The sequence below is a fragment of the Bufo gargarizans genome, chromosome 1, assembly GCF_014858855.1.
Source record: "Bufo gargarizans isolate SCDJY-AF-19 chromosome 1, ASM1485885v1, whole genome shotgun sequence".
Lineage (NCBI taxonomy): Eukaryota > Metazoa > Chordata > Amphibia > Anura > Bufonidae > Bufo > Bufo gargarizans.
Window position 1 is genome coordinate 96,643,678 of NC_058080.1, and position 26,442 is coordinate 96,670,119.

General features: G+C 45.5%; 1 protein-coding gene across 1 annotated transcript in view; it reads right to left on the reverse strand.

The window, feature by feature from the left end:
- The window catches only part of TAPT1 (transmembrane anterior posterior transformation 1), a 64,101-nt gene that overhangs the window by 11,111 nt on the left and 26,548 nt on the right, over window positions 1-26,442 (reverse strand). Inside the window, exons 3-9 of the mRNA XM_044296884.1 lie at window positions 10,624-10,742; window positions 7,185-7,347; window positions 5,590-5,725; window positions 5,256-5,353; window positions 4,261-4,330; window positions 2,286-2,366; window positions 1,667-1,776 (exon numbers count right to left, since the gene is read on the reverse strand). Of these exons, the coding sequence (XP_044152819.1) occupies window positions 1,667-1,776; window positions 2,286-2,366; window positions 4,261-4,330; window positions 5,256-5,353; window positions 5,590-5,725; window positions 7,185-7,347; window positions 10,624-10,742 (777 nt within the window). The remainder of the gene's footprint in view (window positions 1-1,666; window positions 1,777-2,285; window positions 2,367-4,260; window positions 4,331-5,255; window positions 5,354-5,589; window positions 5,726-7,184; window positions 7,348-10,623; window positions 10,743-26,442) is intronic.

The window sequence follows — 26,442 nt, forward strand, 5'->3', positions numbered from 1 at the left end:
CATCTCACGGCTCCTCACAGTAACTACAGGAATACATACGAGTCAAGACATTTGGGGCCATGTAACAAAGTGGTATCTATCCTTAAAGGGGTTATCTCACTTCAGAAAATTGCATTTATTATGTACAGTTCTCCTTTGCTGCTGGATAAATATTTCCATCATATTAGACACTGCTTGTTTCCAGGGGTTACGACCACCCTGTAATCCAGCAGTGGTGGTCGTGCTTGCACACTATAAAAAAAAAAGGCGCCGTCCTCTCTGGTGGTCGGGACCGTAGAAGTGCGCATCGGCTATCACCTTTTCTTATAATGTGCAAGCAGGTCCACCGCTGCTGGATTACAGGGTGGTCGTAACCATGGAAACAAGCAGTGTATAATGTGATGGAAAAATGAATCAAGCCAGCAAAGGAGACAATATGGACAATCACAATACATTAGTAATAGGGCTGCAGCTAGCAACTATTTTTATAATCGAGTATTATATCTATTAATCCAATGATTAAACGAGTACTCTAATAACAAAAAATTAATAGAACGCCAGTACTTACTTTTCCTGTAGGGGCGCTACTCCACAGCGCCTCCATCTTCTCCGTGCGCTGCACTGTCATCCTGATGTCACACGCGATGTGTCAGGATACAGTGCAGCGCAGTGCGGGCCGGCGGGTGACCACAGAGCGGTAAGTAATAGCAAGCACTTCACTTCCACTCCGTGGTCACATGACACAAACTAATCCTCGATGCAAAAAATTTGCATCGAGGATTTTTGGGTCGAATTACTCGATTCAATTGAGTAAATGTGTCAGCCCTAATTAGCAAGTGCCTCGTATTAACTTTCTCTACATGATAAATGCCACTTGCTGAAGTGACAAAACCCCTTTAAGAGACATATATGCGGGCAGATTGTTGGTCTCATTATTGGGAACAAATGTTCGTATGAACACTCATTCCCGATAACGGCCCCATTTAAAGGCGTCACCGATCACCTGACAAACGAGCAGAACGCTAATCCGATTATTGGTATTTGCGGTTGGTATTCATGAAGCCAACACAGGAAGCAATAAAAAAAACAGACATGACCAGCGCTCTACAGTATATAACGTCCCCTTGCGGCTGCCCCCATACAGTATATCGTCTCCTTGTGGCCCCAAGTGTTTTTGTCTTCTAAATGGGTATTTATCGCAATATACATCGTTATTGCGATATATTTCTTAATATTGTTATTGTGGGAATATTTTTGATATCACCCAACCCTAGATAGTATTCCATGCCGGAGACTTTGCCCCATGTGGCTGACAGCAGAATACAAGCTACCAAAAACAGCACCTTTTGGCCTCAGGCACATGACCCTATTTTTCATCCATGTACTGTCTACATTTTTTGCATATCGCACACCGAACCATTTATTACTATGGGGTCATGTGCACATCTGTATTTTTTGCAGACTACGTGGTGTTCTAGAACATGTCCTACTCTGACCTGCATTGCAGAAGAGAATAGCCATTTCTATTGACGAGCGAGAGAAAAACACAGAATATACACGAAAGGTATCTGTATTTTGTGGATCCGTTGATTGCGAACCAAAATACGGACACGACCTTGCGCATGAAACACACCTGTGAGCTAGCAGAGCAGTCATAAAACAGAACACGGTTTTAACGGATACTTACATCTGCAGTGATGTCATTGAATTTAGTTATGAAGGCGTGTTTCACGCCGTCCACTGCAATCTCAGAAGCAATGACCATGCACACGTCAGGGAATAGGACCCACAGGTGATCTGAAGAGCAGGAAGAGAAGTTAGAATCCAATCCTATGGACTATGTGCACTAATGTATATAAAAGCTGAGGTTCCTTCTAAAAGGCAGGTGGCACATGGAGGCCCGTCCAGGTCCATACTGGACGCATGAGCTGCAATACAATGCTCCATTCGGTGCCATATGTACAGAGCAGCAACTGCACCGTAATATGAAACGTCAAGACGTTCTTTACTGTCTACACTACAGAATGCAACATGTGTGCCTCCATATCAAGGAATATGAAAGTCCAGAAAGGATCCAACTCTACAATGGCCCTATTATAACTCTGTAACAACAGAGCTGCACTTACGGCCATGTGGCTCCCCCCCACCCCCCAGAAACTATGGCGCATGGGTAGTGTCTAGTAATGCAGAATCGCCTCTCTGAAGTGAATGGGGCTCAGCATGTGCGACACTATAATTTTCCTAATCCTGGACCACCCCTTTCAGTCCAGGCTGGCAGAGCTTCCCACAAGAAACAATGAAATAACCTGGATTCCAGGAGAACTGCTCCATGTTCCTCAAGCATACGATCAGTAGTAGCACATAATTGGTGAATCGCTCTTTGATATCTGCAACAAACAGAGAGGTTAGAAAATCAAGCGTGCGACCAGGCAGTCTCCGTAGACTAACATCAGCCAGCCGAACGGGACTTGCTGAACTGGTAATACCATAGGACACCATGTTCCCACGGTATGATGTGCAAATAATAAAATATATGGTGCGATGAAGTCCAAGCAGCCAATGTGCACAATGCCAAGAGTCTGCCGAGGTGATGTAAAGCAAGCCAACCCTGGACTGTAGAGCAGCGGCGAATTATGCTTCACCAGTTGGCAAGTGTGCCTGAGTAATCAGGGGCTAGTGGACGCTAGCCAAGAGCTTCCTGCCCCAACTCGCGTCGCTTGGTGCGACGGGAATTACAGGATAATTTACATGGCTTTGTTTGACCTACTGGTGTCCACAGAAATTTGCCTAGCTTGCACAAAGCTTAATTAACCAAATTGGGAAGCAAACATCTTCACCACCGTGTTGCTGGACTGATGCAGCAATGTTCGACTGGCTAAGGGTACGTCTACACGGCGACAATAAGTCGCGCAACAGATAGGGCACAACTACACTGCAACATTTGTAGCGCAACATTTTGTTGCACCAATGTCGCGCGACAATTTTTATAATGGCAGTCTATGGTGTCGCACTGCAACATGCTGCGACTGCGACAGTCGCAGAAAAATCCATCTCGAATGGATTTTCTGCGACTGTTGTGTCGCAGTATGTTACATGTTGCAGTGCGACACCATAGACTGCCATTATAAAAATTGTTGCGCGACATTAGTGCAACAAAATGTTGCGCGACAAATGTCGTTGTGTAGACCTAGCCTAAGGCTACTTTCACACTTGCGGCAGAGTGATCCGGCAAGAAGTTCCTTTGACGGAACTGCCTGTCGGATCCGTCAAAACGTATGCCAACTGATGGCATTTGTGAGACGGATCAAGATCCTGATCAGTCTTACAAATGCATTGAATTGCCGGATCAGTCTTTCCGGTGTCATCCGAAAAAACGAATCCAGTATTTATTTATTTTCACATTTTTTTCGGTCAGCGCAGGACGGATCTGGCATTCCAGTATTTTGAATGCCGGATTCGGCACTAATACATTCCTATGGGAAAAAAAAAAGCCGGATCCGGCATTCAGGCAGGTATTCCATTTTTTAGGGGGCCAGAGATAAAACCGTAGCATGCTGCGGTATTATCTCTGTCCTGATCAGAATGCTCTCCATTCAGAATGCATGGGGATATGCCTGATCAGTTCTTTTCCAGTATAGAGCCCCTAGGACGGAACTTTATGCCAGAAAAGAAAACCGCTAGTGTGAAAGTAGCCTAAGCTTGCTATTAGACAGCATAGTTAAAGGGGCATTCCTGCTTTTTTTTTATATTGATGACCTATCCTGCAAATCGGTGGGGGTCTGACACCCAGCTTCTGCTTCCAGCTTAGTTTCCAGTGCATCTACGTTGTAGTGAATGGGATGTGAGCTGCAGTACGCCAGCATGGCCACTGCACAGCCTACTGCTTCTGCCCGAAACACTGTTGGACCCCACTGATCTCATAAGGTTGACCTATCCGGAGGACAATATCAAAAAGCTAAAATACCCCTTTAAGGCTGTTCAAAGCTTCAGACAGTGTAAAACAGTCTCCAGCATGACCCAAAAATGTTCTAAAATGTTTAGATTTAGGAGCTATAGGTGCTCAAATTTTTTTTCTGCCTGGTGCCCTGCTGTTACAGGAGACAACCGACAGGTACGGGGGGCCGCGCAGAAGAGGATTTGCTGCTCCACAGAAGTCAGCAGACGCTTGATCGTTGTTTTAACCTCACATCAAACACCTGATGGACTGCCAGAGCAAAAAAAAGTCCACATATCGGAGCAGTCCATGACATCCATTACGATAAATCTGTGGTGCACACGTACCGCTGTTGGACATTTGGAACAGATTGTTCTTCTCAAACTTCTTGAACACGCTCCCTTTTATTTCAACAAACTGAAAAGCAAATAGACAGAGTGAGAGGACGTGCCATGGTGCCAGCCTCCGCCAAGGAGAACGATCACCAGAGATCTGTTATATGTGCTTAGCCTGATAATTATGTCATTTTCATCATGGATCCCGCAGACAGAACATAAATGCCTGACAGCGCGGATCCCGCAGCGCTATAATCCATACATGACTGCCACCGACTTCAATAATGAGGCAAGTGAGGCAGCTCTGAATCAGGTTGCAGGACCCTACGTCATCCTATAAGTGAGGGTCCCAGAGGTGGAAGGAGCACCATAAATTCCTCAGGTGCTATGATGTAATGTAAGGCAAATTTGTGGGTGCAACTGCCGTCACTAAGAGAACCAGGGGTGCTCCGGTGTAGTTTAGAGGGGTTCACTTGGCCCAAATGAAGACTGTTTTAGCTCAAACTGTACAAAACGTTTAAAGTCGTTTACAATATTAAAGAGATTTTCGAAGACTTTTCTCCTGAAGATCTATCCTCTGGATAGGTCATCATTATCTGATAGGCGGGGGTCCGACACCCAGGATCCTGATGATCAGCTGTTTGAGAAGGTAGCGGCTCTAGCAGTAGCGGCGCGGTCTTCTCGCAGCTTTTCCTAGGCCGTGTGATGTAATGTTCATCGGTCACGTGGCATAGGCGCAACTCTGCCCCATTGAAGTGAATGGCACTGAGCGCGACCACTGTCAAATAAATGGTGTGCATGGAGAAGGCTGCGGTGCTACTGCGAATCCCGGTCCCTTCTCAAACGGCTGATCGGTGGGGGGGGGGGGGGTCACAGATGTCAGACCCCCGCGATCGGTATAGAAGTCTCGAAAAACACCTTTAAAACTAATGGTGGGACTAAGAAGAAGGCAGATACACCATAAGGACCTCATGCACATAATATACGTTTCTTCTAAAAGCACTTACATTATTAGACATCATGATGGTGAGAAGGGACTTGTTGTGGGAGTTGAAGGCAACATTCAAGGTGGTCGCTTGAACCAATATAAGGATGGCATGTAAGACTGGGGACATAGCCGATAAGGAAAATAACCACGTAGACTCTGAAATTGTAGGACACCCCCATGTGGTGTATTCTGCAGGTAGGGGAGGTTAGAAGAACATGGGTACATCACTCTTGGTTTTCTAATCCTGAACCTGCACGTTCAGGTATAGAAGTGGTCACTGCAATGCATTCTGGGGCAATTAGTTAGAAATATAACTAAGTCACGACTATACACTTGGGCACTGCGAAGGATACAGACATACAAGACGGCCATGAAGAAGTGAGGGATGACACCCAGGTGGGCTCTTTTCCGCTCCTTGGGTTCTGTAGCTGTCCAGTACAAAGCATCCAAAATGTCTTGTCCAAAGGAGGAAAACAGACGATCAGCAACCTGCAGGGAAAGGAAAGATGGCGTTCTTGTGTGCTGCACGGTTATACACAAGTTACTTACTAAGGGCTCATTAAGACGGCCGTCTGCTGTCCGCAAAAATGCGGATCCGTTTTTTGGTGGATTAGATGCTGTCCCATTCACTTCTATGGGGCCTTTTCTTCCATTGCACGGCTCAGCACAACAAATGAAACATGTCCTATACTTGTCTGTGAAAATAAGGATGTGACCCCATTGAAGTCTATGGGTCAGCAAAAAACGGAATACAATCTGTTTTTTTGCGGACATGCTGAGCTGTCCGCAGAAAAACGGATCCGCATTTTTGCGGACAGCATGCAGCCGTCTAAATGAGCCCTAAGACAACATATGGAGATAAGCTCTCCACCATCTCTCTACTGCCCCCTATAGGTAACTTCCCTGTATGCCAGTGTCTGACCTATTAACCATTTGGTTATCAGCCAAATCATGTTTCGAGACCTTTTAAAGAAGGACTCCGTTTTTTGTTTTTTTTTACATTTTTTAGCCATGTCATTGGTTTCACTCCAGCTCAGTTACATCCATACATTTAAAAAAAAAACTTTTCATTATGGGGACCTGGTCATGTGATCTTGAGTCTGACCACCAGCCCAGAGCAGCTTGCTGTATTGTGTAGACAACAATGGTCTCTCTGTGTGAACTGCAGAGCTGAGACATGTCATCTCGTGCCTGCGCTGTATCTTCCAGATCTCGGGGGCACAGCGTGGGCATGACATGACAGGTCTCGGCCGCTCAGTTACAATCTGTGCAGCTTGGAGCGCAGCAGGAGAAACAATGAGCATGCGGCGAGACCAGAAGATACAGTGCACAAGAAGACTAGCTCTGTCAATCCAGGGGAAGGGACTGAAGCTGATGGTGCTCCGAGGGCTCTGGCCAGCCCCTCGGTGCTCAAGTTAGGTCTCTGCATATAAATCAAAATGCAGTTTACTCAGTAATGAGGCCATGGAGAGTCATAATAAGAGAATTGCTTTTATCAGCATGATCAACTTACCAGTCTGTATGGCTGATTTAATAGGGTTGATCCTTCTGACATAGGCTCTTTAATGTTTGGGAATGAAAAGAATAGCAAAGAACCCTGAGACTACTCTATTTTTTTAGATTTCTTTTTAAAGTTACTTGTAACTTTCAGTCCAAGCGAGTTGCTCTAGGAAATGCCAAAACTTTATAATAGGTAAGAGTCTGATCTCTGGGATCCTCACTGATCCCGAGAAGGGCTGCAGCGATATAAGTCAATGTTTACCGAGTAACGTTCCCCGTGTCATAGCTGACCATTGGCCTGTTGAGAATATGTTCTGCTGACTGTCGTCCAGGCTCATTGACAATGCACAAGCCCTACTTGATCCTACATCTACCCATCCTCCACTCTGATCTATGTATTTCACATTCTGGGGACATCCCGAACTGACGTGATGAGACTTGTACTTACCTCCAGCATGTTATAGATAATGTAAAGCTTGATGACGGACTGTCCTCGGATCAGGTGGTACATCATGGAGTAGTCCACATAGTGCATCATAAAATAGCATATGACTAGTATCACCCCCTTCATCATGTCACAGACCTGCGCAGGCTGCAGAATACGACCGCCACTGAAAAAAGCCAGAGCAGAATGAATGTAAGAGCGAGGAGGAATGCTGCCACCTAGTGGCACTCTGCAGTAACACACTGGACATAAACGGCAAGCTATACTCTTTCATTAAAGGGGTTTTGGAGATTTTGCATACGTTTAGGATACTTCATCAATAAGAGAAAAATGGGGGACCCATGCCTGATACCTCGCCAATAAGCAGGGCAGACTCACAGGCACAACACCCCACACACGTCCATAGTACTGAGGCATACGTCCATCGAATGAGACTGAAAAACTGGGCAATCCCTCTTTAGTGAGGCTTATCACGGCATTTGATATTGATGGCCTATCCATAAAAGAGGTTACCAATATCAGATAGGTGGGGGTCCAACTACCAGGACCCTAAAGATCTGCTGTTCAAGAGACCATGGCGCTGCTTCAGTGCCTTTATTAGTACATGCAGATAAAAATCCAGTGCAGACAACGCCTACGCGTTTCGGATCTTACAATGGTGATCCTTACTCATGAGTTGTCTCATCATTGTAAGATCCGAAACTCGTACACGTTGCGACTCTGAACTGGATTTTATCTGCACGTACTAATAAAGGCCGCCACGTTATTTGGAAGCTGGACCCTCTTCTCAACCACTATACAATGTACGGCACTGTGAAGAGACAGCAGCGCTCAGTGGAGTTACGGTGAGCACAGCCTCCTCACACAGTAAAATCGGCTGGGGTGCCAGGAGTCGGACCCCCACCAATCTGATATTGATGATCGATCCGGAGGATGGGACTTAAATATCAAATCCCTGGAAAACCCTTTTATTCCTGGCAGGATGCTAAACACTTTCCCCCTTGTACTATGATGCTGATAGGAGGAGATTGTAAGTACCCCATGAGGCCCCAGACTCTGCGCACAGTGCATCAGCAAGATTTCCTGACATCTCCAAAGACATGCAATGCCCACTGACTCTCCCCCCCCCCCCCCCTCCCAAAAAAACAAAAATATATTTCACAGTATCCGTTTTTGGGCGGAGGCCTACTGTATAGGAAAGCACAGACACTTTTTGGTCTCCATAGGGTGAATAAAGACTTATATGATCAAGTGTTCACCAAAGAGTCTACAGGCACATAACAGAAGCCAGGCGAACCTGCTCATTTTGGCAGGACTCCTGACTCCAACCCAGCAGATGATGACTGTGGAGCATGTTAAATTTATATGTCCGATCCTCTTGTTCTAATGGGAGAGGTGTCTGACAGCAGACAAAACATGTCCAATCCATTCAACCGAGCATGCATGTGTAGGAGGGGGTCTGAAGTACCAGCGGACGGCTACTGAAGGTGTATGTCTGGAGTTTTTATGATCTACATAGCAAGGACACCGCTCGTATACTTCTGTGCCGCCGAGGTGCTTACACCGCCTGCATTATTATACTGTATGAGGATTGTTATGACAGCGGCGTCTCCTGTAACATAAGCACGCCACGTAAGCGCTCATACTCACCACAGAACAATACACGAGAAGCTTATTGTACTCAGCCATGAGAAGAGCAGGTGGTTATAATGGAAATAGACTCAAAGGATGAATTCCCAATGACAACAGGTGGTTCACGTAGCCGTGTACAACCCTCATCGTACTCTAGAACATAAAACTGAATGTTGCACTACTGTTGTACGGCCAAATACTCATGAGTATACAGGCTTCAAGAAGACAGTTGGGGGCCACAGCTTCTTATACTCTAAAGAGTACCACCTGATTATTACTACCTGTCCACCACATACTCCATTACATCAGCCCCCGACACCTCTGCCTTTGGCACTTGGAACCTGTCGCCGCATTTTAGGCCCTTAAAAAGCCACCATGCTATTACACCCAACATTAATAGGTTTGTAACGATGCCCCTGTATAACTGGTCTTTGTATAAAACAGAGCACAGTTACCGCTACAGCGTCAAGTAGGCAGTCCTACAATCTTGGCTTGGCCAGGATACATCATCACAGTGCCGCTTTGGTGACAACTGGTGCCGAAGGAACTGAAACCAGTGCACCAAGTTTCACTGCGCATGCGCAATAACTGGACTGTAGTGACATATGAAAGCATGTGGGATGTCGATCAAGTGAGGGCTGCATGACTCCTCCTTTAATTGACATACAGCAAGTGCTATTTTATTACTTCATTTTACACTTTAAGCTGCGACAGGTTATATGGGAGTATTACTGACTGGGATAAAAGGCATGGTGATGGTGCAGAGGCCTAAAAAGTGGTGACAGGTTCCTGTTTAGGGAGTCAGTGAAGTGTACCAATGTCCAGATTTCATAGGTCATAGAAACAGGTTCACTTTAAAAGCAGTCCAAAACCAGGACAACAACCGGGGACTGATGGTCTTGCTCACAGCATTGCAGCATTCAGTTTTTAGAGAATGTAAAGCTGTGCTAATTATTTACTTAAAACCTCCTGCTCCAGCGCTGGGTCCCTGCAAAGTGCAGAATCAGAAGTGCTGCAGAGGGTGTCCCTAGAGGGCGACCACCAGCAGATCCATCATGGTCACCTCCACTGGTTGTCAGCCAGCTGTTTGAGCTCAGGCATGGAGTTCACAATACCAGAATTCAGAGTACAGTTTAGATACCAAGAAAAGTATTGTGATACTTGATACCAATTCAATACCATGCAAAAAAAAAAAAAAAAAAAAAAAAAAAAAAAAAAAAAAATCGGGGTAATGTGAGAGTATTTTTCTGTGTGCAAAGTATCAATTTCCCTTTATGTGAGGAGGTACTTGCTTGATGGGGACACTTACTAATAATGTGGGGCACATGGAAGTCTAAATTGATAAAACCATGTGCCACACATGTTTATAGTAACCCCATCAACTACCTCCTCACATAATGGACAGCATGGGGTTAATGCATGAGGTACATGATGGGGATACTTCCTAGGGTTTGTGCACATACGGTTTTATCAGTCTGGACCTCCATGTGCCTTATATTAATAGTAAATGACCACATCATGTACCTCACATTAACCCCATGTTGCTCATTCTAAGTATCAAAATACTGAGACTTTCATACCTGGTGCAACCCTACTCTAGCGTCCCCAATGTGTTATGTGCTACACAGGAAGGAGCCCGGCTACATACTAATTTAGACCACCTATGATTGCCTTCATCTCCAATCGCGTAAAACCTCCTGATTTACTAATGGATGGCGATTTGTTCAGATGGAAATCCTTTCTAACGTCAAAATTTTAATTCAACCACAGAGGTAGACCTTTGTCTTATTGGCAATTTTTGGCATCTTACCTTAACCCACAGCATGGCAGAGTAATGAGCCTGATGAAGGCCAGAAGAACCCTCAATGGGAGAAGAGTAAAGACATAGAGGAAGGCGTCCAGGCACAGGAAAAACCCAAAGAACATCAGCTGCAAGACAAAGAAGATTATGATATTCCTCTAATCCGACATCTAATAGTCCAGAAAGTCTGGCAACCTGAAACTTGACTAAAGGTTCTCCATTGTTACAGGTATATACACCACTCACAAAGTTAGGGATAATTTTCTTTCAGGTGAAATTTATGGAAAACTTAAACTGTTCAAGCTACAGTCATATCATGAAAGTAGGACATTTATGTAGAAGCATGCCATGGTGATTTCCTCATCTTAAACAATTTATTGAAACAAAAGCCAACACCAGAGGTGGGTATACCGCCACAAAATGTCGGTCTCAATAACTTGTCATGTTGCCTTGAGCATCAATTGTTCACAGTGTGTGTATATATATTGACACTTTGATACAATTTAAAGCAGTCAGTGTACAGCTGGTATAACAGTGTAAACTTGGTGTGCCCTCAAAATAACTCAACACACATCCATTAATGTCTAAACCGCTGGCAACAAGTGAGTACACCCCTAAGTGAAAATGGCAAATTGTGCCCAAAGCGTCAATATTTTGTGTGGCCACCATTATTTTCCAGCACTACCTTAACTCTCTTGGGCATGGAGTTCACTAGAGCTTCCCAGGTTGCCACCGGAATCCTCTTCTGCTCCTCCATGACGCCATCACAGAGCGTTCCTCCACCTTCCATTTGAGGATGCCCCACAGATGCTCAATAGGGTCTGGAGACCTGCTTGGCCAGTCCAGCACTTTTACCCCGAGTTTCTTTAGCAAGACAGTGGTCGTCTTGGAGGTATGTTTGGGGTTGTTATCATGTCATGATGCAGTTTGCGGTGTATGGTCTGAGCACGGACAGGCTGCCCCCACCCGTGTTACCTCTGCAGCAATGCTGGCAGCACTCATACAACCTCTGGATGGGATGCTCAGCATGTGAACTAAACTTCTTTGGTCGACCATGGCGAGGCTTGTTCTAAGTGGAACCTGTCTTGATAAACCGCTTTATGGTCTTGGCCACCGTGCCGCAGCTCAGTTTCAGGGTGTTGGCGATCTTATAGCCTTGGCGATCTTTATGTAGAGCAACAGTTCTTTTTTTCAGATCTTCAGAGAGTTCTTTGCCATGAGGAGCCATGTTGAACTTCCAGTGACCAGAATGAGAGTGATAACCCCAAACTTAACACACCTGCTCCCCATTCACACCTGAGACCTTGTAACACTAACAAGTCACATGACACCAGGGAGGGAAGATGGCTAATTGAGTACAATTTGGCCACTTTCACTTAGGGGTGTACTCACTTTTGTTGCCAGCGGTTTAGACATTAATGGCTGTGTGTTGAGTTATTTTGAGGACACACCAAATTCACACAGTTATACAAGCTGTACACTGACCACTTTACATTGTATCAGTGTCCGATCTTCTGTGTCGTCCCATGAAAAGATATATTAAGATATTTACAAAAATGTGAGAGGTGTACTCACTTTTGTGAGATACTGTATACAGGGCCGGCTCCAGGTTCATGTGGGCCCTTGGGCGATAAATCCCAGTGGGCCCCCATGAGGCATTTTTTTACATTGACATGTCCCCCTGTGGCTCCCACACGGTATAATGACCCCCAGTGGCCTCTATACAGTATAATGACTACTAGTGGCCCTTCACACAGTATAATGAACCCCCAATTCCCCCCCCCCCCCACTGTATTATGACCACCTGTGGCCCTGCATTCAGAATAATAACCCCCAGTCGCCCCCATTCAGAATAATGACCCCCAGTAGCCCCCACACTGGGGGAATACTGTATGGAGGGGTTCTGGGGGTCATTATACTAAATGGGGGACACTGGGGGTCATTATACTATGTAAAGGGCCCTCACAGTATAATGACCCCACAGTGACCCTCCATTCAGAATAATGACCCCCAATCGCCCCCACACTGGGGGTTATACTGTATGGAGGGGGCACGAGGGGTTATTATATTTAATAGGGGCTCTGGTGGTCATTATGCTAAATGGAGGGTCAATGGGGATCATTATACTAAATGGGGGGCACTGGGAGTCATTATACTGTGTAAGGGGCCCTCACAGTGTGATGAATGACCCCCCCAGTGGCCCCCTCACATACCTATCATTGCTGAGAGCAGGGGAGCCGGCGGTCCTGTCCATCACTAACCGCAGCTCCCTGCGCTCCTTCTCTCCGGCGGCCCGCTGCAGCAGTGAGCCAGGCCTGGAGGAGAGAAGGAGATGTGCAGTGATGTAGCTAGAACTGACTGGGCCCCACAGCAAATTTTAGTACGCCCCCCTCCCCCCCAATGTGTGTTCACATCACGTTTTTCCTATCGGTTTGATGTATACAAATGTGCAGCACTCCACGTTTTTGTATCCTGCAGAGTCAAGTAAAAAATGCATACGTTAACGTATATGTTTTTTTACAATGGAACTGTATGGTGAACGGACGCCACTGTACGGCATCAGTCTGAGGATTGTATGGTGACCGGACACCACTGTACGGCGTCAGTCTGAGGCATCTGGTAACGCATATATTTTTGGTATACATTAAATGGATGGCACAAATGGGATGTGAACCTAGCCCTAGTGTCAGAAGAAGCCCCAGTACACAGCGGAGCAGCGTGGCGGAGAGGGGAGGCCGCCATGTACTGACAGAGCGCTGCCTGGTCCTGGTGGTCAGGGATGAGGACTGTGCTTCCCAAGGATCATTTTCTACTGGGAAATACAGGGCACAGTATAATACACTAGAATCTATATAATATAAAGATATTAGCCCTACCCCAAATAATAATACAATTAGGGGGTCATTTATTATATAGAAATACGTCTTTGTTAGACTACTTTCACACTAGCGTTCGGGGCTCCGCTTGTGAGTTCCGTTTGAAGGCTCTCACAAGCGGCCCCGAACGGATCCGTCCAGCCCTAATGCATTCTGAGTGGATGCGGATCCGCTCAAAATGCATTAGTCTGGCAGCGTTTGTCCTCCGCTCCGCTCGCGGACACCTGAACGCTGCTTGCAGGGTTCGGGTGTCCGCCTGGCCGTGCGGAGGCAAACGGATCCGTCCAGACTTACAATGTAAGTCAATGGGGACGGATCCTTTTGAAGTTGACACAATATGGCTCAATTTTTCAAACGGATCCATCCCCCATTGACTTTCAATGTAAAGTCTAAACGGATCCGTTTGCATTATCATGCAAACGATCCGTTCTGAACAGATGTAAGCATTTGCATTATAGATGCGGATCCGTCTGTGCAGATACCAGACGGATCCGCACCTAAACGCAGGTGTGAAAGTAGCCTTAGGCGTATTTCTGACACAGATTGTGGCGCAAAGGTCCTTAGCACCGCAATCTGTATCTTTTCCCGCTCATGCCAGGTCTAAAAAAGGATGGCGTGGGCAGGGAAAGGGATAAAGTTATGGCCATGCAGTTATTGGATACCACCGCCATATAGTGATAACACCGCCATACAATGATAAAACCACCATTCAGTGACCGGATAAAAGGGTATAAGAGGGCACAGTACAGGGAATGACTATGGGCACTGCACAGGGTGTGGTAAGAGGGCACAATGCAGGGTATAAGTGGGCACAGTACGGGGTGGGGGGCACAGTCACATGACCCTGTGACGTTAGAAGTTCCTTATGGTGAATGCTGTTCAGATGCCACCATAATGAGAGGCAGAGGAGTGAGACAGGGGCCCGGGGCCCGGGATGGACAGGAGGGGTGGACACAGCAAGTAGGTGGAAGGGGCTCTGAGGGGGATTCATACAAGAAGTAGGGGCAGGAGGTCTGTGCAGGGCAGCAACAGGAGATAGGAGGGTGAAACAGGAGCTCTGGATACATGAGGGAGGAAAAGAGACAGCAGGGGCCCCATGAGGATGAGATAGGACAGGATATGGGGGGGGGGGGGCAGGTGTCATGGAGGCAAACTGCTTAATGAAACAGTAATACAACTAAATAGAATGAAGAAGCAGCAGCAGATCGGAGAGTCCCCCCCTTCTGTCCCACAGACAAGAGACAGTCACAGTGCAGACTCACTCACAGCTCCAGCCCTCCGGTCAGCAGCATGTGTCCTGTGTAGAGGGGGCGTGTCTGAGTCTCTGCAGCTCAGAGGGCCCACCAAAGGGGTACTGCGTAAGGGAAATGACAGCAGTGAGAGCTCCCATCTGTATTGATGGAAGTGCTCATAGCAGCTCAGTGGGCCCCCCCAGGAGCATTGGGCCCCGGCACTTGCCCGGGGATGCCGGGTTATGACGCCGGCCCTGACTGTATATATAAACACACACACACACACAAATACACATTCAGAGACATACCAACCCTGCAACAGACCGTATAAATACATCAGGCACCTTGATAATAATATGTTCCTCTAGCAGTCCAGGTACTTTTACCTGCCACTCCCTGTAAATCACACACATCTAAACTATTAAAAAGCCCAACTCCACTGAAAATTCTGGTTTGAAGGCTGTAAACCCCAATAGCCTATCCTCCCCAGCATCACACTCGCAGCACTTTAGAAAGTCAAGATATAAGGCTCTTCATCTGACATTGAGGGAGCTGGGCCATCACTAGTGAATTCTCATCCATGACTAGCACATCTGTTAACCTGGCATCGGCGAGCTCCTTTGATCTTGGGGTCAATATGCCCTCTGCTACCCAACATTTGGCTCCTGGGGTGATACACTTATCCCTTCAGCATACAGGTACGAGGCTCGTATGGATGTACTGTATGTGGTAGCAGAGCTACCAAAATGGGGATGAGGAGATTGGAGCGGTCTCATCTGTGAGGAGCATGCAGTGCCAATGGCAGACCTGCCAATTCTGGTGTTATCTGGCAAATGCCAGTTAAGCTGCATGGTGCTGGGCCACCCATTACAGGACGTGGAGCCCTCGTGCCACCCTCATGGAGGCTGTTTCTAACAGTGTTTTCAGAGACATACAGATCACCAGCCTGCTGTTGTATGGCAGTGCTCCTCTCGTTACTCAAGCAAAAGGCGCAGGTACTGGCCATCCTGGAAAAGGCAGGACTACCTGTGCGACTGGGCTGCAGTTGACACCCCATGGACACAAAATTAGAGAAGAATCAGTCTGGGATGATAAGTAGAAAGTACATATCCTTGGCCACCACTTGCACAACCATTCCCATTTTGGGGGTGTATTGCTGTTGCCTCTCCAGTGCACCCGTTGTCTCTTTCATGTGCACAGGAAAACGGACTCACAATTGCTTTTGCTTCCTCAGGTAGTGTTGCAGTTGCGAGGCGGCTGTGCTGTAGTCAAGTCCTGCGCAGATGTGCGAGCTATATCAGGCTCTAATTAACCACTTTATTACCGGAGTGTTTACCCCCCTTCCTTACTGGGCCAATTTTTCAGTTTTGGCAAAGGGCCAAACCTACACACATCTGATATTATAATATTAGAAATAGAATATTTCTTTAAAATATTTAAGGAAAAAACTGAAAGTTATGAAAAAAAATTCATTTTTCCTTTATCACATTTTTTTTCTGTTCCAAAGGGTTTCAAGACAAAACATTTATGGTATACATGGTCATCTATACTATTGCTAAAAGTAAGAATATATTTTTTTTTTTATGATCGAAAAAAAGGGGGGGGGGGGGAATGTGTATTGTCTGCTATATTATTGTTAAAACTAGAAACTAGCTACACATTTTTCTTTATTTACTTTATTACAGTTTTTTTTTTTTTTTAAATTCTTACATTTATTTTTACTTTTTAATTAACCGCCTCCGGACCGCCTAACGCAGGATCACGGTCCGGAGGCGGCTGTCTCAGGCAGAGTCACGCATTGGCGCATCATCTCGCGAGATGACGCTCAAAGCCGGCCCGTGCACGCGCATTGCGGGCCGGCAAAAGTTAGAGGGGTGATGATTTTCACAAGCCATATAACACCTTATATGAAAGATTGAAATTTTTGTCCCAAGTTAGCGGAAAGGGAGACTTTGTGAGAAAAAATAAATAAAAAAAATTCCGCTAACTTGTGCAAAAAAAATAAAAAATTTCTATGAACTCGCCATGCCCCTCATGGAATACCTTGGGGTGTCTTCTTTCCAAAATGGGGTCACATGTGGGGTATTTATACTGCCCTGGCATTTTAGGGGCCCTAAAGCGTGAGAAGAAGTCTGGGATCCAAATGTCTAAAAATGCCCTCCTAAAAGGAATTTGGGCCCCTTTGCGCATCTAGGCTGCAAAAAAATGTGTCACACATGTGGTATCGCCGTACTCAGCAGAAGTTGGGGAATGTGTTTTGGGGTGTCATTTTACATATACCCATGCTGCGTGAGAGAAATATCTCGGCAAAAGACAACTCTTCCCATTTTTTTATACAAAGTTGGCATTTGACCGAGATATTTATCTCACCCAGCATGGGCATATGCAAAATGACACCCCAAAACCCATTGCCCAACTTCTCCTGAGTACGGAGATACCACATGTGTGACACTTTTTTGCAGCCTAGGTGGGCAAAGGTGCCCACATTCCAAAGAGCACCTTTAGGATTTCACAGGGCATTTTTTACACATTTTGATTTCAAACTACTTCTCACGCATTAGGGCCCCTAAAATGCCAGGGCAGTATAACTACCCCACAAGTGACCCCATTTTGGAAAGAAGACACCCCAAGGTTTTTCGTGATGGGCATAGTGAGTTCATGGAAGTTTTTTAATTTTTTGTCACAAGTTAGTGGAATATGAGACTTTGTAAGGAAAAAAAATTAAAATAAAAATCAATCATTTTCCGCTAACTTGTGACAAAAAATAAAAAGTTCTATGAACTTACTATGCCCATGAGTGAATACCTTAGGGTGTCTACTTTCTGAAATGGGGTCATTTGTGGGGTGTTTGTGCTGTCTGGGCATTGTAGAACCTCAGGAAATATGACAGGTGCTCAGAAAGTCAGAGCTGCTTCAAAAAGCGGAAATTCACATTTTTGTACCATAGTTTGTAAACGATATAACTTTTACCCAAACAATTTTTTTTTTAATCAAAGACATGTAGAACAATAAATTTAGAGAACAATTTATATAGATGTCGTTTTTTTAAAAAAAATTTACAACTGAAAGTGAAAAATTTCATTTTTTGCAAAAATTTCGGTAAATTTCAATTAATAACAAAAAAAGTTAAAAGGTCAGCAGCAATGAAATACCACCAAATGAAAGCTCTATCAGTGAGAAGAAAAGGAGGTAAAATTCATTTGGGTGGTAAGTTGCATGACCGAGCAATAAACGGTGAAAGTAGTGTAGTGCAGAAGTGTAAAAAGTGGTCTGGTCATTAAAGGGGTTTAAGCTAGGGGAGCTGAGGTGGTTAAAAAAGGGAATTAACCCAGTCCTGCTACAGGAAGGAGTTAATTCAACACCTGTAGGCTCACAACTAATGTTACAGCCAGCAGGGGGTGCACTCACATCCAGAAAAGTCAGCCCCTCCCAGCTTTTTGACTTTACAGTGCGATGCCTCAATGCCACGCAGGGAGAACACTTTATCTGGCATTCGGGATCCTTACTGTGACCGCAGATATAACAGCGCGGTCACAATGATCTGCAGCGCCACAGGGCCCTGGCAGTTCAGAATGTAACTTGCGCTTTTCATATAATTGGGTTACAGTTAAGAGCTTACCGCCGCTAATTAAGACTGCACTTTTAGACAATCTGCATTGTTAATAGTTGAGAGGCATCCACTATAATGCACATCAATTAACAATGTAGACTGACTAAACAATGCTGTCCTAATTAGTTTAATTATAGCCTGCTGCAGCTTGTACTGCCGTGCAGTAGGCAGTGTTGCAACTGCAACATGACCACATCGTGTAATCATACCCTAATTGGACAGATTGATATCCCTCATGCTTAAAGGGGTAGTCTGGTTATAGCAACACACACTATCCATAGGATAAGGCATGTCTATTAGATTGGTTGGGGTCCTACCGCTGGGATCCCCAATGATCATGAGAAGGGATGAGCGAACTTCTGTTTTCAAGTTCAGCGTACAAGGTTCGGGTTATCTAAGAATTCCGTTATGGATTCCGCTACCATGAACCATAACTTATGCTCTGTGGTAGCGGAATCCATAATGGAATTCTTAGATAACCCAAACCTTGTACGCCAAACTTGAAAACAGAAATTTGTTCATCCCTAATTATGAGAACAGGGGCCCTGTACCCCACGAAATGAACGGAGTGGCCAGTCGGGCATGCATTTATCCGCTCCATTCATCTCTATAGGAGTTCCAGAGATAGCCGAGTACAATGGTCAGATAACTTAATATAACCGAAAAACCCCTTTAAAAAGGTGTTGTCCCATTGTAACTTTAGGATAGATGCAGATCTACCTCTAGGACCTGCTCCTATCTCCTGAACAGGGCCATCAAAGTAAGTGAAGGGAGAGCAGCCAAGCATATGTGGCCACCGTCCACTCACCAGATGGAGGGAGGCTGTGCATACGCGCCTGCTCTCTCATTGCTTCTGGAGCCCCATTTTGAGATAGGAGCAAGTCCCAGAGGGGTGCTCCTCGGCTATTTTCGGAAGTCCAATAGCACTGTAAGGAGAGGAGGCTGAGCATGCACAGTATGTTCCATTCTGGTGATGTAAGCGGGTCCCAGAAGTTTGGCCCACACCTATCTGACATTTGATGCATATCCCAGAGACATGCAATAAATGTTGATATGGGACAACCCTTTTAAAGTGAACCTGTTATGTCGCTATGTGATTTTTAAAAAGTCATAAATTACCATAAGCCCATCCTGCCGCGTCTTTGACTTTTGTCAAGTTCTTGTGCACAAGCTCTCCGATTCCTATGTTGTGCCTGCACTATGGATCTCCAAGTCCCCCACAGGACGTCAGCGCTAGACTGGCCACGTGCACGTCAAGTGCGAGTTGTGCGCGTCTCCCTTTTCAGCGCGCCCGTCTGTTCTGAAAAGATGAGGTGGCCACAGGAGCCAGCAACTATAATGAAGCCGGAGGCAGGAATAGGGAGAGGCAAGAATGACTATAACTCAGCAAGCCACGGCCCCCTTGACTAGTTGCAGAAAATCTGCCTATGGCGAAAACGAAAACTAAAAATGTTTTACGCTGTGTATATGACATAAAGCCATCATGAAGTTAACTACCAGAGAACACTGCACATTCACTGAATGCCTGGCAATGTAGACGGCGTATACATCGGGCATAGTGCCACCTTTCTACCAGGCTGCTCTAAACCCATTTATCCGCGTTTTCAGCATAAGATGCTGCATTTCTCCGCGGTGATCATCAGGCATTCAGTCGTCGCCGCTCCCCCTGGCAAGGCGGGACATTTTTAGAGCCACATTTAGCCATCTGTGCTCTCTGCCATCCCTGCCAAGATTATGGCTTTCTAAAATATCAGATCAAATGTCGCTGCCCCCTTGTAGAGCAGCACTTTGCTGACAGAGAGGCGAGGGCACTTTTTACAACACCCGATCAGGTTTTTGATAGAAAAAGGAGATCTGCAAATGGGAAAATTATCTTGGATGGAGGTGAAATGTGACTCACGGAATAAGATATCCCACTAGGAAATAGGTCTTGCGTTAAAAAGGAAAGGGGGGGGGGGGATCCTTGGTAGAATATGTGATTCAGAAGATATGAGTAACATGGATTTTGGATTATTTCCTTGAAACTAAAATGCCAAGACTGGCAGGATGGTTAAAAGTAGGAGCCGAGGGAGGGGGTAATGTTTAGTTAAGCATGTCACAATAACACATGCAGACATAACACTAGAAATCCAAGGCGTCGAGAAATGCAGAGCAGGAACCAGTCAAGTGTAGGAATAACAAGTCTGGTTGAGCAGAGGCTTCGAGGGAATGTGTCACCTACTGTATGTATTTCTTTCACTAAACACAGATACTTATTCTTTTAAATCAGTTTCAATTTTTTGATCATAGTTTTTTTTAAATTGTTGGGGGTGGCCATCTTGCCTGAGCTGCTGATCCACAGACTTTAGAGCTACGCTTTAGACCAGGGATGCCCAACCTGTGGCCCTCCAGCTGCTGCAAAACTATAACTCCCAGCATGCCCTGAAAGCTGTAGGCTGTCTAGGCATGATGGAACTTGTAGTTGTGCAACAGCTGGAGGGCCTCAGGTTGGGCATCCCTGCTTTAACCTGCAGTCAGGAGAGAGGACTCCCTATGAAAGCGTTGTGAGCATGCTCTGTGACCTGTGCAGAGGTCATTATGCAGCGAGGGGGAGAAGATAAGCTTTGTTCATCACCATTGGTGCCTGTGTTCTCTATATATAGGTTCTGCATGTCATTGTAATCCTGCCTGTGATGATAATGAGAAGACTGCTTAGAAGTGACCTGTACAGAACAGAAAGTATCACAATACTATAAAGATTAGAAGCCAGCAAAAAAAAACTGCAGTATTTTTTTTTATACAAATAACTAAATTTAAACAAAAAATTTAAAAAAAAAAAATCAGCAAAAAAAAGTTTAAAAATTACGTATAAAATAAGTATCTCCCAGGAAAAGAGAACCACCTGGCTAGTGCCACCTTGTGGAAGTGGCTCCCTAGGAGTCCAACTTTTCAACAAGCCTTGGGACATGACAAGGAAAAATAGCCTGCCTCCGGATGTATAATTTGCTTGGCTATTTTCTCTGGTCACGTCCCAAGGCTGGTTGAAAAGTCAGACTGATACATAGGGAGCCACTTCTAGCGAGATGGGTCTCTCTCCTGGTAGATACCAGGACAATGCCTAAAAATATTTAACCTATGCGGCCCGATTCCTAATGTTACAGAAGGACATCAGCCCTGTGCAAGTTTCTTCTGCTACTGCAGTCAAGGCTCACTAGGATCCGCTGAGAGCAGAGTGCTTCTACACTACATACGTTATTGCACCCCCTCCTAAAGTGTACATTTAGGGGCTGTAAATTATAATGGCACAAAGCCCAATCAAGTTCAGTGAGACATCTTGGTGAATCAGAAAGCCAAGAAGACCAGATTACTGACAGTGTAAGACATTGGCCAGTCAGCAGCAGTCTTGGCTTTAGGTACTGTAGGACAGACAGTCACCCCAATAACTCCCATTTTGGGGTCTATTCAAGGGTATTATTACCACTCACAACTAACAATAGAAATGCTGTAAATGTGGTATGCTTGCCAGGTTTCGGTGGGACCAGCTAAAAATCTAATATGCATCAGATGTTGAGATGGCGCATGTACAGAAGATGGGGGGAGGGTTAGAGAGGATCACGGATGCCAAATTTCAAAATGCTCAACTGCACGATTTCTATACTTAAGGCTACTTCATTCTCCCTGCGGAGAATACATGCATGCGCAGTTCCAGAGATCAGGAGAGAAACAGTGACATGCAAAAGTTTAGGCACCCCTGGTCAAAACTGTTCACAGTAACAGTAATTAAGTCGAAGCGGAAATGATCTCCAAATCGCATAAAGTTAAAGGGAGTCTGTCACCAGATTGTGACCTTATAGACCGCTTACATAGCGCTCTAGCATAGCAGTCTATGATTCTAATGGTACCTTTGATGTTTGCTTCTGAAGTTCCCCTAAGGCAAAAACTGACTTTTATTCAAGGGATCGCAAGTGCCCAGGGCGGGGTTCACCTTGTTGGAGCCCAGGCTGTTCTGCCTCTTTTCGCCATATCCCCGCCCCAGCCTCTTCCTCTGCCCGCCCCGCTCTTCCTTTGCGTCCTCCTTCTCTGCAGCCGAATCCCGCGCCTGCGCTATCCATTGCTTGGCCGGGGCATGCGCACTGCGATGCCCATTGTGGGTGTATCTGGTCCGCCTCCTCGCCGCTGTTTCTCGCCGTTGGCCGGCGCATGCGTAGTAGCTACTGCGATGCCGTGCCCACAATGGGCATCGCCGTGCGCATGCCCCGGTCAAGCAATGGATAGCGCAGGCGCGGGATCCGGCTGCAGAGAAAGAGGATGCAAAGGAAAATCGGGGCGGGCAGAGGAAGAGGCTGGGGCGGGGATATGGCGAAAAGAGGCAGAACAGCCTGGGCTCCAACAAGGTGAACCCCGCCCTGGGCACTTGCGATCCCTTGAATAAAAGTCCGTTTTTGCCTTGGGGGAACTTCAGAAGCACACATCAAAGGTACCATTAGAATCATAGACTGCTATGCTAGAGCGCTATGTAAGCGGTCTATAAGGTCACAATCTGGTGACAGACTCCCTTTAAAGATGAAACACACTTTTCAGCATTTAAGGTTTTGTACAATTTTAGAATGAAAAAAGCAAAAGGAGTACCTTGCAAAATTATGGGAACACAAGATGTGAGTGGTAAGATAACTCTGACGGAGGTCTCAGACCTTAACTAGCCTGTTAGGGTTAAGGCCCCTTTCAGACGAGCGGGTGTCACGCTCCGGACTCTCAGCACAGCACCCGTACTGTCCTCCCAGCACTGACCGGGTCACATAGCATTATATTGATTTATGATGCTATGTAACCCTTAGAGGTCTGGAATGTACTGGATAACACTGACATAATGCTGCCAGTGTTATCCAATACATTCCAGAACTGTAAGAGTTACATTGCATTATAAATTAATATAATGCTATGCGACCCTGGCAGTGCTGGACGTTCAGGACGGATGCTGCGCTGCGAGTCCGGAGCGTGACACTTGCTCGTCTGAAACGGGCCTAAGGCTTGTTCAAAACCATCATTAGGAAAGGCCAGGTGAATTTCAAAGCCTTATTAACAGCTCTTCTAACCCTGTCTCAAAACACAGCAGCTTGGCTTTTCTAACACTCTGAAAATAAAAATGGTTGAGGCCCGCAAAGCAGGAGAAGGCTATAAGAAGAGAGCAAAGCATTTTTATGTTGTCATTTCCTCAGTTCGAAATGTTATTAAGCATGGCAGTTAACAGAAACAGTGGAGGTCAAAAGAAGGTCTGGAAGACCAAGAAACAATTCAGAGACAGCTACTTATAGGATTGCTAGAAAGGCAATCAGAACACCCTCTTGACTGCAAAAGACCTTCAGGAAGATTTAGCAGACTCTGGAGTTGTGATACATTGTTCTACTGTTCAGTGACACCTGCACAAATATGGCCTTCATGGAAAAATCATCAGAAGAAAACCTCTCATGCGTCCTCACTACAAAATACAGTGTCAGAATTTTGCAAAAGAACATTTAAACAAGCCTGATACCTTTTACAAACAAGTCCTAAGAAACTATGAGATTAAAATAGAACTCTTTGGCCACAATAACCAAAGTTATGTTTGGAGAAAAAAGGGCACAGAATTTCATGAAAAGAAAACCTCTCCAACCATTAATCATGGGGAAGAATCAATGATGCTTTGGGTAACAGGGAACATTTCAAGAGTAGAGGGATTTGGGGGGTACTCTCTCTCCTTGGGGAGAAGGTGCCTTAATCGGCGTGAGGAGACTTATAGGCCACACATGCTCCTCTGGAATTCTGGGAAGAAAGGGGTGCAGAGAAGAGGGTAGAAGGAAGCAAACATAATACCAATAGTAAAAAAGCTGAAGTGGAAAAGAGGATGGCTTCTACTAATGGATAATGATCCTAAAACACATCTCAAAATCCACAATGGACTACCTCAAAAGAAACAAGCAGAAGGCTCTACCATGGCCCTCACAGTCCCCTGATCTGCACATAATTGAAAATCTGTGGATAAACTTCAAAGGGAGAAGAAGTGCATGCAACACGACCCAGGAATCTCACAAAACTGGAAGACTTTTGCAAGGATGAATGGATGAAAATCCTGCATACAAGAAATTAAAACAAAAAGCGTTTACAAGCTGTTATACTTGCCAAAGGGGGTGCTACTAGATACTAAACATGCAGGGTGCCCAAAGTATTGCTTTGGGCCCTTTTTCCTTTTTGTTATTTTGAAAATGCAAAAGATGAAAATAAAGAAATATGTTTTTGCCTAAAATACAAAGGGCATGTGTCATCTTTAACTTTATGACTTTTGGAGATCATTTCATCTTCCACTTGTTTAACTGCTCACAGTAATAGTCATTTTGACCAGTGCTGCCCAAACTTGTGTGTGCCACTGTAGCTGCCGCCTGGACAAGAGTTTGGTTGGAGTCTACTGAAGGCGTACGGGCCCCTTTAGATTGTAGAGACCAGATCACTGGTTACTTCCTAATCTCCCAGCACTAATTATATTACAAATCTTCACATATGATCGATAGAACCACGAGACACTTCAGTGACGGCTCTGAGGACGCTGCAGGAAGGAAGGAGATGTGAGGAGGGAGTCTCTGAGGTCTAACACACATGGCGCTCCGCCAGGTAATGTTATACGGAGTAGTCCAGCCGCCAGGAGTCTCGCTGCTCTTCTACATTACAAGACTTGGCTCCTTCACCAATCCTCTGGTGTCACCTCATCTGTGAATTAATCAGAGCTATGACACGACAGGGATTTTTAGGCCGAAGAAGAGAAGCAATCATTATCCTGCAGCAGTCATTCTGCATACACTGAGAGCAGAATACTCGCTTGTCATGGTCCAGCCACATTGCATTGCAGTGTACATTTTGTGTATGTGCCCAGTACCGTATAGTATAGTTGTTTTTTTTTACCTATGCAATGGAAAACGTCAGGGGATCCTCTTGACAAACTAGCAACGTGCCCTGCAAACGCAATGTGAATGCTCCCCAACACTGACCACGATTCAGCAAAGGAAAATCCCCTAAAGCATACAACGTAGTCCATTATACAAAGAATAACCTTGCAGCTTACTTACAGCTCAGTTTTGGTTTCTGAAGGCCTCTTGCGTGTCGTGGAGGTTTGTCAGAAGTCTGTCAGCTAGGACCTTCACCAAGCCCAAGACTAATGGGGTACAGGTGATCTCATAATCTGCACTCCCTATGACCTAATGTTAACACATGTTGACCTAGTGGCCAGGACCGTATTGCGCTTTGGCACTAAAGTACCACAAAAGTCAATGGCCGCCACCAAGATCCGTCCGTATCATGGAATAAGGCCATTAGCTCCCAGCAGGACTCGTTGTCCCACGAGTGACAACCACTCGTGAATATCTGCTTCCTAATATCTTATCCCTTGCAAAAAGATAATGCTTCTACAGGTTACGTCTAGTGAATCATACTGGCCAAGAGCCTATATTAGATCAGGCAGGCTGTCCAGCACCTTGTAAGTGGACCCCAGAAAGTACTGACACCCGTTTCTCGTCATATATTACAAGATATCCAGCCAAAAATTATGCATTAGCTGATATTCTGGTTAGTTTTTTTTTTTTGTAAACCATTATTAGTGAGTGGAATGGAAATAGAGGGCCAAATATTACTTCAGTTCTACATTCTAGGAAGGAGAATTCTTAAAAACTGGATTTTCCATTTAAAGGGATCTTCTAAAAGGTTTTTGGAGACATGCTACAGGAGTCTCCCCCAGCGACAGGCAAGTAAAGTGTGTGTCTTCTCACAAAGAAGAGCATGTTTCATCCACTATGTACACAATGTATAGCGCCCTGTCGACAAAGTTATACAACAGGACCAGGTCTGCTGCACATGAAGAACCATCTGTGAACATCTATGTTTGTCGCTGCACATACAAGGTCATCCAGGAAACATCTGACCGTATCATGCAGATAGATCCTCATGCCCACAAGTCCATATGCTTCAAGGAGATAACCTTCCTCGGCTGCCTGTGACGTCACTGGTCTCTGTGGTAACGAGATGTCACTGTGCAAATACGGACCCCCCACAGGGCGGTCCCCTGAACCCGGACCCCCCACAGGGCGGTCCCCTGAACCCGGACCCCCCA